The 15,190-nt window shown below is 41.0% G+C and overlaps 1 protein-coding gene across 1 annotated transcript in view; it reads left to right on the top strand.

Moving 5' to 3' along the window:
- Positions 1 to 960: 960 nt before the first annotated feature.
- The window catches only part of CDK5RAP2 (CDK5 regulatory subunit associated protein 2), a gene marked incomplete at both ends in the record, with an annotated part of 64,923 nt that continues 50,693 nt past the window's right edge, over positions 961 to 15,190 (top strand). Inside the window, 10 exons of the mRNA XM_009085248.1 lie at positions 961 to 1,071; positions 4,851 to 4,961; positions 5,362 to 5,438; positions 6,264 to 6,384; positions 8,265 to 8,416; positions 8,950 to 9,112; positions 10,491 to 10,544; positions 10,961 to 11,080; positions 11,668 to 11,760; positions 13,549 to 13,767. Of these exons, the coding sequence (XP_009083496.1) occupies positions 961 to 1,071; positions 4,851 to 4,961; positions 5,362 to 5,438; positions 6,264 to 6,384; positions 8,265 to 8,416; positions 8,950 to 9,112; positions 10,491 to 10,544; positions 10,961 to 11,080; positions 11,668 to 11,760; positions 13,549 to 13,767 (1,221 nt within the window). The remainder of the gene's footprint in view (positions 1,072 to 4,850; positions 4,962 to 5,361; positions 5,439 to 6,263; positions 6,385 to 8,264; positions 8,417 to 8,949; positions 9,113 to 10,490; positions 10,545 to 10,960; positions 11,081 to 11,667; positions 11,761 to 13,548; positions 13,768 to 15,190) is intronic.

The raw sequence follows: 15,190 nt of genomic DNA, 5'->3' as shown, positions 1-15,190 counted from the left end.
GTTGTTAACTGTCCATGTTCTGTTATTGTGAACTTGAGCTCTGTGTGTTATCTTCTCTTCATCCAAGTGTGTTTCCAGCAACATCACTTGGCTGACTTGGTGGTGTAGGTGAAGTAGGTAATTGAAAGTAAGACAAATTAAATTAGATAGTTTACCAGGAAGATGTTTGCTCAGAGGAGGAAGCAGATATAAGGTACATACCCATTAGTGTTATTACATTGTGCATTTGCTCTAGGAGAGCCTTGTGAAATTAATTAATGTCAAGATGTGAGCACCACTGGCTGATGCTCCTTGGGCTATTTTCAAGACTGCTCTGCATAGTTGCATAACAATTTGGAAATTACTTTAAATGAAATATATTCTTTTACTTAATATGAGAGTCAGTCTGAATCTTCAGCTACATCTTTATATTAGCATGATGTAAGTGCTACATGTTTTATACATTGTCATTATTCTGACTGCAAGTTCACTCTGGTTTGAGTGGAAATGAGTTGTGCAGCTGTTAAATGTGGCAGTTGTAGGATGTGTGTGCAAACAGAATAAGTACAGGTATATTCAGGAGGGTTTACATTTTAGGAACATACTTTCTGTCCATTTCCTCTCTCCATGGTTTCCCTCAGTCTGAGGTGGAAGCCGAGGAGCCCTGTCAGCAACAAGTCCTCAGAGCAAGTCCAGAGGACACACATATTAGAATTAATTCTAATATGTGTGTCCTCTGGACTTGCTCTGAGGACTTGTTGCTGACAGGGCTCCTCACATAGCCTAATTTCAGTGTGCATCATGGTTTCAGTGCTGGAATTTGGAAGGTTAAGTGTGCTCAGAAAAGAATCTGTGTACTAAGTAGCACTAACATGTGATAAACAAGGGGCAAAGCAATGCTTCCCTCACTTCCCAGAATAGGTTGTACTTTTGTTATGTTTAGATTAGTGCAGCCCTTTGCCAAATTGAGGCCTTGCTTAGAGATTCTGCTGTCTGAACTTGTTCTGTCTTCTTAACTGTCTAGGGTTACCAGATGTGGCAGAAGGCACAGTCTCACCAACTCGAGCTTGGACCATGAAGGACTACGAAAATGTAAGCAGAATTTTATTATGAGACTTGTTGACAGATTTATGGCCAAGGTACTTCGGGCACATTGTCTGAAGTGTTGACTCTCAGGGTCAGGTTCTCAGTTTGTGCCAGCTGACACACATCTGCTGGAGGTGTGACCAGGTGGATGTCCCTGTCTGTGCTTTGGACCTCCAGTCCTTACGTGTTTCTTTCAAAACTGAGGCGGAAATTTGTTGTTGAGAGCAGCCAGCTGCTGTGTTGAAGTTGTGAAACAAAAATTGGCACCCTCTGCTCAAAAAGTTCCTGCAAGTCACCAGAAATATCAGAACTTGGTTTGCACATCTGCTGTTGATTTATTTCAGGGAAACATCAAGTTTATTTTCATTGAAGCTAGTACAGGGTTTGGCTTTTTAGTTCATTGACTGTAGGGTGATGCCTTTTAACTTTGTGATTATGTATGAGTGTGCTTGGAGTACTTCTGAGCTAGTGTCATTGTGACAGTTCTGTAGAGAAAATTATTTTGGCCCTTACTAGAAGGTAAAGGAAATGATTCTATTTTTTAAGGTCAATTAATTGTATTGGTTATGGAAATTGATGAAGCCAGTTGTTTATATCTGGTGAATGATGATTTGGTTGTGGTAGAGCTGTGTTGCAGGGCAACTTCCCCTTTAAGAGCTAGAGATAAAAGATATAAACCATTTATTATTTTGTGAAGAAGCTGCGGAGGGGAGAGCAGTCGGAAATCTTTGAGATGACTGCTGCAGATAAGGGCTGTGGCTGCTGCTTCTGCCCTGTGTCTGCAGTTTCCTGTGCTGCTCTTGCTGCTCTTACCTTTAGTTACACTGTGTTTGAAACCAGTGTTTCTTCTAAACTCTTTCAGTTTCTCCGGGCCTCATACCCCCTGAGGAGAAAGCTATGCTCAGAATTTAAAGCTCGTTTCGGGAAGCCTTTGGTGAAGGATGTTTTTTACAGTCTGTATCTACTGCACTTCCTCTTTTGTTTCTCTGTGTTGGCTGGAGTAGACAGACACTGCCTTGGCATCAGTGTGTGCTTAACATCTTGTGCTGTGATACTGCCAAAGGCCTCAGTCTAGAATAAGTGATTAATTATCTGCAGCGTTTGTTTGCACAGGAGGAAAAAGTTGTATCAGGGAGGAAAAAAAAAAAGATCTGTGCTTGTTTGTCCTGTGTGATGTAGAGGAGAAGGGGCCTCCCTTCAGGTGTGGCTTCCTGGTTCCTACAGACCCCTCATGTTAAACTGAACTGGAAAACTTCCCATGGGATGAGAATTTTGATGGATAGCAGCAGTGTAATGAAGCTCAAAGATCCAGTCAAGTACAGGAGGAAGAATCTACATTAAACAGAGATATTTCTATAACTCTTTGTAATGAAAAGAGCTCCAGGCCTGGCAGCTCAGAGGGAACAGGATGGATGTTGTGACCCTTGGGTGGGCCAGAAGGTGGATCCATGTAGGAAAGGTCCTTTTATGTTTAGACCTGGAGAAGGTGCTGAGTTGGAGAATATTAGAGGTGCAGTTTTTGAATTACTTATGGTGTGTCCCACTTTCTTGGAATTTGAGGGGAAACACCTTGTGATAGCAAACAATTCCATGGGCAAAGTGAAAGGCATCTCTGATGGAGGACCTTGGTATGGGTTGTTAAGCCTTCATGAGTAGAAAGGGTGATGGGTATCAAGTTAGGGAACTGAGTAATAATGTTTATGGGTTTTTTTCTTGTCACTCCAAACCTACTTAGAGTTTTGGTGTCTTGTCAAATGGCCTCTACTGGTGAGAGCTGTGTTGTGCTGTGAAGCCACAGCCACTGCTGACAGATGCCATTTTGCATCCATGCAGACTTGGAAAGGAGCTCATCTGAGCTAGGATTTGCTGCCATGCTGTCCATGGTGTGGAATATTCTGTATAGTGTCATTGTCCTGGTCCATTCCAACCCCTAAATTCTATGATTCTATGGGTTTCATTCCTTCTTTTAAAAACAAATCAAAATGCATAAAGGAATTAAGACTTAGTTCAAATGCCTAAGCTGAGAGTGTTGCCATTAGAATCTCTGCAGTGTGAACTAGTTCACATTTTACACATTGTCTTTTATTAAGCAATAACTTTTTAATTGTAGTCTGCCTGAATTAACTTTCATCTGAGAAACTGAACAGCAGCGATGACATTTGTTTCACTCCTTGGTTTATGACTCCATAGCCTGTTTTATTTGCCTGTTGAAGATATTACCCTCAAGCTCTTTGGTTTCATTCTCTTGCCACTGCAATACATGTGACTGGAATTGTGGTGTGCTGAGTTCTTTTGGGATTGTTTTTTCCTTTTGACTCAGGAATAGATTGGATGTGTGAAGACTAACTAGATGTTCAACTGGTGCAGTTTCAGAGGGTCTCTGTCACTTGGGCTTTTCCTGAAGGAGCAGAGAGCAGCTGTGAGGGATGGTGTACTGACAGGCTGCTCCAGGGTGTGTGACTGACCACGTTTATGGACTCAACTGCATTTTCAGTTGCTTGGATGTTGTTCACTTGTGTGAGGAATGACAAGGCATCTTGCTGGGCAGGGATTATTAACCTGAAGAATTGTTTGCAGATGCAGGTTGTGAGTGCAGTTATTACAGAAAGTAATCTAAGGTTTCACAAGCCAAGTATCTCAGAAGTTGTCTCGCTAATAATTTTTACAAATGGCACTGAACTGCTTTGGCAAAGCTGCATAAATATTTTATTAGTAGCTCTGTAACGTATTAGATTTCCATTTGCTGAAAGCATCTGGCAGGGGACACAAGTCTTATTTGAATGAATGTTTTATGCTTAGTCTCTTAACAAAATTTAGAGGGAAACTCCTCTCTTTAATGAAACCATCAGCTGTGTTACTGCTTCTACTCAGAAGGTTAAAAATGAGAAGCAATTTTTCCCCCAGAGAATTGCACTGTGAAATATGGGAGGGGATAAAGGTTTTATTGGTGTTGGATTGGGCTCACATGCCTTGTGTGCTTGTGGCTTTTCCCATGAATAAGGCTACCTGGCTCCCATGAACTGTCTTCCTTCCCAAGCTTTTGCTTACAAAATACTCCTGTATTTTGGTCAAGTTTTATCTTATATTTTTAGATTTTAAAAAACTTTATTGCATTCTTTTTTGTAAAGTTGGTCAATGTTTTAATATTTCAAGAAGGGCTATTCTAAAGAGCACTGTCTGCACAGCAAACATATAAGTTTGTAAACAGTACTATTTTGTAATTTTTATTTGCTTATGTGCTTTGCAGGGCTAAAAATAAACACAAGGTGTTATCATAAATGATAACATCCATGATAACATCTTAGACAAACACACAACATTTGTGTGTTCCAGCCTCCCTGTGTGTCTTCAAACCAAACCAAACCCCACAAACAAATCCCAAAACTTTCAGGAGGGATAGACTGGAGTGGGATTATTGTTCCAGTGAAGAATGGAGATGAGGGAAAATTGTTATAGCTGGGATGGTGGGAGGAAAATCTGTCCTGTGCTATGTGTTGAAGCTGTAGAAGATACAAACCTGTTGAAGGGCTTGGGGTGTTTGTAGCTCCCTGGGTGACAGGCTTGGAGGGAAAGATGTTTAATTTGGACTTGGGTATCACATGCTGTAATTAACACCTTCCTAACTCAGTATATGTGTGTGTCACCCACATGTGTCTACATCTTAAACTGCATCCAGGGGGTTGAGTTCCAGTCTTACACTACGGAGAGCAAACCCAAATGATAGTAGTTTTTACTTAATTTGAAACCCATGACATCATTTCCTCATTTTCTTTCTTCTTTCACAGCAAATCACTGATCTGAAAAAAGAAAACTTCAACCTGAAGCTTCGTATTTACTTCCTGGAGGAGCGAATGCAGCAGAAGTTTGAAGGTCCCACTGAAGAGATATACAAAATTGTATGCATTTAGAATAACTGAGCACATCTGTATCTTTTTGAAGAGTTAGTTTGTGGGGAGGTTTCCTGTCACTTAACTTTTGAGTCTTGCTTGTTGCTGGAAATTTTAGTGTGATTATTTGTTTCTGGCCTAATGCTTCAGTAATAACCAAATGAACATGACCATGCTAGAGGTTAAGTGTAGGGATTTGTATTGCTTGGTCCTAAATGTTTTTTGAGATTCCTTAAAGACTTGACCCTTGCAAAATATCTTTTAACAGCTGAAATGTCTCTGTGCTATTCTTAGCCCAATGATCCTTTATATTTGCTGGTCCACACAAAAGTTAATATATGCATTGCCAATACCTTTCGGGTTTGGTGACCTCTGAGTTCTCTCCAGACACTTCATTCTCTTGTTCTAGAACATTGAGCTCAAGGTTGAGATAGAAAGTCTGAAGAGGGAACTGCAGGAGAGAGAGAAACTGCTCATCAAGGCCTAGTAAGTACCAGGATATTTCTTGATGTCCATTACTTGGGATTTGTTCCTGTTTGGGTTTTTTCCTAATGCTTTAGGAGTAATTAGTGGTATTTTGAGGGCACTTCTCTAGACATGTCTGGTTCAAAACTAATCCAGGCTGGCAATGACTGACAGCTGGTGGCTGCTCCGTGGGCCTCAGTGGCCTTGGAACTTTCTCCCATGGCACTGAATTGTCCCCAGTTTGCCTTCTCTCAGTGGGTCAGAGCAGCTAAGTTTCAAGTATATTCTCAGGACCAGGTGAATCTTTGTGTGGTCTCTTCATGGATCTCAAAGGGTTTTTGCTGTGCTTGGAAGAGAACCTTGCACAAGGTCATGATAGCAAGCAAAATTTAGGGAGCAATCATAAGCCAGAGCTCATCCTGTGTTTAGTAAGGAACCACTTAGCTGCTCTTCTCTCACAAGGTATTAACAAACACTGAAAATGCAGTTGGTGAGTTCTCAGCAGCTGCAGGTCTTCAGTTTATTCCAGTGCTGCTTCCTGTGAAAATGCAGCTCTACCAAAGGCTTGATACTGTAGTTGAAAGCTTAAAAATATGAAGGAACTATTAAATATTTCACTTTTTCATCACACCTATAAAATGCTTCTTTATTCCCTGTGACAAGACTCTGTGTGGACTCAGACTGTACCACCCAAACTGCTCTATTGTCTGTAGATGTTTGTATTTAACCTGAGAGTGACAAGCAGGTACAGGTAAAGCAGAAGTCACTTGCTTGAGCATAACCCATCAACCACACACACTTGAAATGTTTTCCACTTTGATGTGCAATGGGATTTCTGTCTTTCAGCAAGGCAGTTGAAAGCTTGGCCCAGGGTGGTGATGCTGAGCTGCAGCGTGTGAAGGAGGCACAGAAGAAGAAACAAGAGATGGAGGAAACATTGACTAGCAGAATAAACTCTCTGGAAGAGGTGAGTGAGTGAAGCTGAAGGAGTGGTAAGGAATTAGTACTTTCTGTAGTGTTGTGTGAGATTTGATACTGGGATCTGCCTTTATTTTCAGGTCTTTTCCCAATTCCTTGCTGTCCTTGGTTGAGACAGTTTATTTCTCTGTTGTTGAGCCATTGCTGTTGGCTTTGCAGAGGAACTGCTTCATGTTCTCCTCATTTTGTAGTGTAAAGGCAAAAAAAATTCTTCATATGAATATTATGCTTCCTTCAAAGCAAGGAGAAGTTCAGTTCCTTGTAAAGAACAAACTGGATATTGGTCTGTGCTGGAAATGTTCTAGGGATGCAGAAGCTCATGGCTGGTTTGCATCACTGACTCTCTGCAGTTCTCTGGAGGTGTGAGGCTTTGTAGCTGTGTTTGCTGGTTTGCATCACTGACTCTCTGCAGTGTGAGGTGTGACTCAGGTGTGAGGTGTGAGGCTTTGTAGCTGTGTTTATGAGGGAGATCCATGTCTGGTGCTTCTTCTGTAAGGAAAGAGAAATAACACAAGTGGATTAATTCCAAGATTTGCTTTCAAATCTCTAAAGAATGGAAGATACTGGTGGCAATCTCTTGCTCATATTTTTCCACCAGGATCATGGAATCATAGCATATCCTGAGCTGGAAAGGACTCACAAGGATTACTGAAGTCCATTTAAAGCAATGAGCTCCTCAGGGGGGAGGAGAGGGGAATCTCCATGACTTTCCTTCAGTGTAGTGGAACTGGAATTTCTCAAGGCATTCTTTGTGCTATTGGATTGGTAGAGAAGGTCCTAAATTACTTCTGTACCAAACCAGCCAGTCATACTGGTGTTTCCCAGACCTGACAAGGTTGAAGGGCAAGTATTTAGCCTCCTGAAGATCAAGTGCTTTCTGTAGCCTGAAGATAACGTTGGCCTTGACATGAATTTGATTGTTGTTACGAAGCAAACACTGCAGTGTGGCATTAGTCACTGGTTTACACAGCACCAGGTACTTATATAGATCCAGGCAGTAGTAACAAAGAGTAATTTCCTTCAGAGTTCTTGGCTGACAGATGAGTCCTGGCAGAACAACCTTTCAGGAGAGGGCTTGAGTGGGGAAGTTAGTGGTGAAGGAGCTTTTCCTCCCCCAAAGAGATGCTTTTTGATTTAGACTTGAAGGACAGAGAGGAATTCCTTGCTAGGCTCCAAGAAGGCTTTTATTTCATAGAAAGCAGAATTGGGTTAGCACAGCAGGGAAGCTTGCAATCTAAAAATGAAGCTCTGAAACAAATTTGATGTAGTGTGTGGTGCCATTTTTCTTGGTGTTCCCCATCTCCCTGACTTGGGTCACCCAGAGGAGATTGACTGGCATCTCTGGGTGTTATCTCTGTTTCCTTTGCTGCTCAAGAGAAAAAATGTCTGGTTCATACTTTATCAATTCCTGCAAAAGATGATAAATGCTGTTGGGGAGAGTTCCAATTAGCTACAGTGAGCCCGGGAAGATTAATTTCATTGCCTCAAAGAGCCCTTCCTTTAACCTCTTTAATTTGAGTCTTGCTATTTATTATGATGGTTTTGTCCCACTGTCCTCACACTAAATTATAGTAGCTAAATGTAAAACCCTAGCAATAGGGGCACTTTTGTTTCCAGTTCTGTTATCAGTTAGGGTGTTTCTTTTATTTCCTTGAAACAAAATTCCTTCTGTGCCACAGAAATGGATTAATCTTGACATTGCAGACACAGAGTTCAGAAGCATTTGCTGCAAAGTGCTTGAACTACTTGGTTAAAGTTCCTAAATTAAACATCCTGACTTATGTTTGGTAGAACAAACTTCACAATGTGGAAAACTTCATGAGCATTTTGTTTTTAGAGGCACTAGGATTGTGTGTTTTTTAATTACAGAATCTTAAAGCTGCCCAAGAAGATGTGGAAAAAGCCTTTGCAATGACAGAGAAGGAGAAAGCTCTGAGAATAGCTGCTGAGCAGAAACTTGCTTCAATTATGAATGCCCCTACAAAGGACCTGGATATGGTTACAGGAGCTGAGAAGGACAGGTCAGAACTGTTGCCAGTGAATTTCCTAACCTTGAAATTCTTTACTCTTGAAGTGTGAGGAGTTGACATGGATGTAGGTTTCAATAGTTTGGTCCTGCCCTTGGTTACAGGAGTGATCCTGACCATCTCCCTTGTTCAGCTGAGATACAAGTTTAGATGAAACGGAGTGCTTGAGGGCCTCTTGGTGCTGGCATGGAAGGATGTGTTGTGTGGGCTGAGAAGGGGAGTAGATGGATAAGGGTTTTGTGTGTGCTGTAACTCAAGTACTGAAACCTGAGTGTTAACATTTGAAGTGGTACTGAAGGAAAACAACAATGAGCACTTTGCAGTTAGCTCAAACCTCTCTACTTGCTTTGAAGTTACAGCACTTTTCCTGGCTCTCTGGAGGGAGGATTGGTTAAAGTCTTCCTTTAAGTTTTACAAGTCTTGTCTGGAGTCTTCACCTGGGAGAGCTGTCTGCAAGATTTACAGGGTTGACTGGGGAATTGGTGGTAGATGATGCAAGATTAATGTTAAAAATCTTATAATTTTAGGCTTATAGAGCAACTGAATCAATCACTGAAAAGCAAAGAAGCTTTAATTCAACACCTCAAAGAGGAGAAGTCTCAGAGTGGATCATGTGATGGGAACTTGTCAGAAGAAAAAATCAGAGAACTTACTACAGCTTTGAGGCATGAAAAAGATAGTGAGATAGAGGTGAGGAACTGCCTGAGCAGTTGTATGTTATAGATCTCATGTGGGGTAGGATTATAAAGGTTCTGTGCATGGCACAGTGAATGACTTCACCCAGCTTTTAAAAATACCCTTCTATGTAGTTATTCCTTCCTCCCTTCTCCATTTCCTTACCATTCCTTGGTTATACTGTGGCTTGGTGAGCAATATTCATCCTTATTATCCATTCACTCAATGAGAGGTTGTGTTTCCCATTGACTTTATGCCTGTTACAGATACTCTGCATTGCTTTACTGAAGGATGTGTTAAAGAAATACTAGATGTTAATAGATCCCTTACTAGATGACATAATAAGAATGTGACTTGAGAGTTTGTTCTTGGGAAGTGTCTCTGCTGTTATGGTCTGGAAAAAAGGTTGTGGTGAGGGAGAGGGGCATAAAAAAATCTCATGAAATAAAGTGGAAGTTTAGCCTTTAACTCACTAAAGATGCAAGAATCAGGCTTTATTTCACTTGGCTCTTAAGCAGGAAGACAGATATCCTGAAAGCTGCAGTGTGGAAACAAGTCTTAAGGCTTGTTGTCTCTTTTGTGTTTTTTTTCCCTGCTGGTTTTCAAACAAGAAATGAAAGGTGGCAGGATTAGGAAAGTTAATCATGGAGCCTGTCAGGCTGCTGAGAAATTCTGTTCCCCTTTGTTTTGGAACTTAATATTGATCAGTACCTACACACTTTATGTCAAGCATAGACAAGAGAACCTTCTATATTGGTCTGATGAGTGGAATGAAAAGTTTTCAGTTCTGGGTGGTCTTGCAGTTACATCAGTCTTTGCCAGGAAGAGCCACCCTGCATTCCCAAGTGTTTGTGTGTCAAGGTGAACACAGTGTCATCCTCAGTCACTTGAGAGGAGCTGGACAGGCTGCGTGATCATTTTGGATGCACTATTGGAGAAAAACAATCTGAGGAGGATCTTTGCACAGCTCTGGTTTGATATAGGATTAATTTTTAAAGCAAATAATTCTGTAACCTCCCCAGGGAAAAAGTGCTCATTAAAACCTCCCTGGCTAAAAGCATCTTGCTGACAAGGATAAATGTCACATAAAGATGCACCTTTATTGACTCAGCAAGTGCAGTTGTCCTGTCTCATGGAAGAACATGTGGTGTAGGGGGTTATTTAGTGTTTTGTTTCAATTATTCTTCATTTGGACAGGCTCATACTGTGCCTAGGTAGGTTTGTAGACTTCAGGAAGCAACTGATTCAATCATATACTGATTCAAGCCATATACTAAGTTTTCCCTTCACTTCCAAGGTTTTCAAGCTCATTTTGCTTCATTTTAATACTTAATGAGTAACATATGTATGAAGAATCAATTTACATGACCATAACAGCTGTTTGTTCTTATAGGCTCTTAGAATGGAGCTTAAAAATGAGAGAAATTCCTTTGAAAAAAAAATTCAGGTAAGTTCTAGTTTTGCTTCTGTTTCCTCAACCACTTAGAGTGTGTGTTGGGCTCCCTCTGTTATCCATAGGTACAGAGAGGTCTTGACTTGAAAGGAGGCAGAGCAAGTCCTCTGGTGAATTCTTTCATGTGAGGTGACAGGAAAGCCTCTCTTGTTTTTCAAACAATTTTCAGCAAAGCTGATAGGGGCACATCAAATATTGAAGCTGATCCTCATGACCAGCCCGTGAGATTAGCCCTCTTATTCTGTATTCCAGGCACATCTTTAGCATGATGAGGGTCATTTTGGGACTTATATTTTATGCTGGTAATCTGAGTAATAAGCTGCAAGGCTCTGAGGGAATGTCCTTATTAATGTGCAGTTACATTATCTCTTAGTGGGAAGTTAATGCAACTTTCACATAATCTAATTTAGTCACTCCAAGAAGAGCTACAAGAGAGAGAAAATGAACTTGCTGTTGAGAAGAAGAATGGTTTGAAAAGAGATAAAACTATCCAAGGGCTAACTGTTGCCTTAAAAGCAAAGGAGAAAGAGGTATGGTGGTTGTGATCTTGCTGGTTTGTTGAACTCTCCCTGGGAGGGGGTTGTGTCTGTGACAGGATCTGGCTGATCTCACTGTAACCAGGAGGATTCCTGATCACTGCTGTTGTATCTCTAAGCAGTTCTGTTTGTCTGAAGTTTGAGTTTTTGACTGGAGGAGAGAGGAGAAAGATACTTACTGATACTTTTTCCCTTTAGAACTTTGAGGGGGAAATGTTTTCAGTTGCACACTGAGTTTTATCAGCTCTGAGCACCACTTACAAGGTACCAGGAGTATTTTATGTTGTTGAGAAGTGGAGCTGTCAAAGGCAGCTGAAAGAGGAGAGGTCAACCTCAGCTGAAAGTCAGATTGTGTGGAAGAATGGGAATTACTTAACTTGAGTGATAGGCAGTGCAGTGAGTGTTGTATGAGAGCAGGAATTCCTTTGTGCAAGATTGATTTTGACGTGTTTGGTGGTTTTGTTCTGGGAAGGGTTTTGAGCAGTTGGTTGAATGGATGATGAGATGGGATAGCTATTACTGAATAACCAACCCTTGGGAATAACTCTTTCTACATAGTATTCCTTTCACTTTACTTAAAGAACGAGGAGCTTGGCTCTGAAATTGAAGAGTTAAATGCTTCATTGGCTAAGGCAAGAGAGGCAACTCACAAGGCACATGTCCAGAAATTCAAGGTAAGAACAAGTCACTGATGTGACTTTCCCCATCCCTGTTTTTCCCTTCTCCATAATCCCACACAGTGGGTAGTGCTTTGTATCCTTGAAAGCAGAGGAATGGAAATTAGTTTAAGATGTTGTTTAAAATGTTTAGTTTTTTCCTACTTTGAAAGAAACTTCCCAAATCCAATTATTGAAACAATGGAATGTTAAATAATTTACCTTGTATCTTGATTTTTTTTTTTTTCTTCTGTAACAACTGAGAATCATTAAGAGAGAAACTTTTGAAAGCAAAATAAGCTAAAAATACAGACACAGATAATTGTGGAGCTGAGATGATCTTGACCTTTTCTTTGTTGACCTAAGTTTTGTTTATGGTACCAGCACAGGCTTCGTGTTAGCAGAGTTGAACTGGGTATGAGACACTTGTTTGGATTTATTTGTCTAATAAATGTGAAACCACTATTTATAAAACAGGGGAATGTTATTTGTGAAAATGTGGTTTGGTAATTCTTTGCTGTATGTGGAGGGGAAAGGACTTCATGATGCTAATTTATTCATTATAAAGGTCTTACAATGTAAAACGGGAGAAAAGAAGGATTTGATATTAAAATAGACAATGAAATGTCTCCTGTAATGTTTTCAGACTCATCTCAAGTCTGATACAATGAACTGGTGGTGGTTAGAGGCTGTGCTGAGTCTTCTCTTGTGCTGTTTGTTCATCCCCCTGGTGTCAGCTCGGCAGGGATGGAAGAGGTGGATACACCTGCACACACCTGCAGCCTTTGTGACTGACCCTGATTGCAGAGTCTAATGGAGCAGGAATATTTAGTCCTCCTCCATTTCTTCAAAACCCCTTTATTTCACTTAGCCCCATGGTTTAGACATGCTCTATTGAGAAAAGCACATCCTGTTTCTTTTCCAGGTCCTTTTCACTTGTGTCTGAATCTATGGCTTAGGTTTGCTTTTCCATACCGTGGAACTCCTGCTTTGAAACATGATTCTTAATTTGAACCATTTCATTTCCCTGAGACCTGGATTATTTTTTTCAAAGTTCTAAGTTTAAAAAGAGTGCAACTAATCCCTCCTGTCCACAGAATGCATATTCCACGGTGGGTGACAGAGCAAGTCCTTCTCCTCAGTATTCTGCTACTTAGCTACACACTTGAGTTGAAGGCAGTTCTCTGTGAGTAGATTGTGCTGCACAGCCCACTGCTCCTGTCCCCTCCATGTGAGCCTCAGGGGAGGAGCAGTGTGTGGTGGGGAAGAACACAAATCAGACTTGCTGCTTCATATTAACTCCACTGGGCATAAGCATAGTTTTGTCCATCCCTGGAAGTGTTCAGAAAATGTGTGGATGTGGCACCTGAGGACATGGTTTAGTGGTGAACGTGGTGCTGGTGCTGGGTTGGTGGTTGGACTTGATCTGAAAGGTCTTTTCCAGCCTTAATGACTGTATGAGCCTATGAAAGACTTGGTAACTCCCTGCCCTAGTCCAGATCCAAACCTTTATGTGATTAAACCTCTGGGAACCAGTAATACTGTTATGATCTTGTTTGCACTGTGGACTCCTCTGCACATCAACCTTTATCTCATTCTTACTTGTCTCAGGCTTTGTTATCCTGCACTGGATGTCATGGAAAGTTGTGATACATCAGTACACAAAATTTTCAGTGCAACACTTTCCCTGTTTTGTTATTTCATTGGGAAGAGGTCCAGGGGAGCAGGTTTGGGTAGCACAGGAATAAAGACTTCCAGGCTGCACAAAACATCCTTCTAGAGCTTGAATCCTGCTCTCTGTTTCAGGGTGCTGCAGATTATCAAGCTCTCCTGATGGAGAAGGAGACCCTGTTAGCAGAACTACGTTCAGAAAACCTCACAAAGGATGCTGAGAATCGCAGACTACAAAGGAGGATTAAGATGACTGATCAGGAGCTGAATGATTTGAATTTGGAAAGAGAGAAAATGGAGAAGGAGCTGGATGAAGCACAACTACAGAAGAGCAGAAGTGACAAAACCATTAATGTTATTATCACTTTTTTCCCCCTTTCCTTTCATAAAGTCTAAAAATAATTCAGCACTTCTAGCAGGTCTTTTTCTAACAAAATAAGGTTTTACATTTAAATAACTTTTGAAAAGGTGAATGTCTAACACTGCCTAACACGTAGCCAAGAAGCTGAGGAAAGTTCTGGCACAAAGTCTGCACAGCAGAGTATTTTAGAATAATATTTTGATATTTAGGTCCTAGAAAAAAAATCATTAGCAAGTGGTAAACGGTTCCTGTTGGGTTCAGTTTTTCTGATGGGAGAATCTGAGCACGCAGAACAATGCATGTTGTCTATCTCTGCTGTATTTTTCTTGCTGCAGGTCTGTAGGTTATCTTAAATTACACTACTTCAACTTTCTCCCAAATTCTAGTGCAAACCAGGAGGAAGCAGCCAGTTGTTGTGACCTTAAGCCAAACTTCAGCTGCTTTCTGCCCTCCTAGCAGGGTCACTGTAAAGGCTGTGAATTTAATAACTTCTGCTTGTAAAAGACCCAAAGCAGGGGATTAATTTATCACAATTTAACATAAAAATGATATGCTCTATCTGTTCATTAATTTTGCGGCTTCATATTCTGCCGAGGGTTTTTTGCCTTGCTGGAGGCACTTAGGTTAGCACTTCTGCTCTCAGCACTCCCAGCTGCTGCAGCAAAGTGAGTGAGCAGCTTTCTTCTCTTCTTCCTCTGACAAAAAGCTGCACCTTGTGCTGAGGGTTTGACATAAAACATACATAAAAACTTACCTGGTTGGTTTGTCCGTGTGGATTTTGCTGAAGTCTTCCCACTGTCACTTCCACGAGGGCATAATGAGCAGAGTCCTGCCTGAATCCAGAGTCTGATCCTCTTCACTTAGGGATTAGTCTCCTGCTATATTCAATTACGTAAAAGATGAAATGAGCTTGTCTTTATGCAGTGGATGTTTTGGTCCCATAATTAAATAAGGACCTTAATGAAGCAGAGAGACGTGGAAATGGCAATTCCTGCACTATCCCCTAAAACCAGCAGAGGGATCTCTTTACCTACAAACAAATGAAGTTGTTCTCCCCCTCCCTCCCATCCCAATTTAAGGCTTTTTTGGTTGATTGTCAACTGTGGTTTGGCTGCTGTCACAAAGTCTCTATCTTTGGTGTGCTCTGAAATTTCTTGAGGGCGTTGAGGTTAAGGAGAGTGAGAACAGATCCCTCCTGTCAGGAAAACAGCCACAAAGAACATTTTATTGATTTGAAGTATTTTATATTTAACTGTCTTCTCTATTCAGGATTTTTTTTCATCTTTCAGGAGAGCTAGACTATAACTGTAGAGGAAAGATAGGAAAAATAGGACTGAGGAGGGAGTTGCCAGGGGATTCAGAGCTACTTGGATTACAGGAGACCTATTTGACTCCATCATGTCCAAGGTTTTCATG

This window comes from Acanthisitta chloris, unplaced genomic scaffold (assembly GCF_000695815.1).
Source record: "Acanthisitta chloris isolate BGI_N310 unplaced genomic scaffold, ASM69581v1 scaffold8772, whole genome shotgun sequence".
Classification (NCBI taxonomy): domain Eukaryota; kingdom Metazoa; phylum Chordata; class Aves; order Passeriformes; family Acanthisittidae; genus Acanthisitta; species Acanthisitta chloris.
Note: the sequence above shows the minus strand (reverse complement) of the source record. Positions and strands in the feature narration are given on the sequence as shown.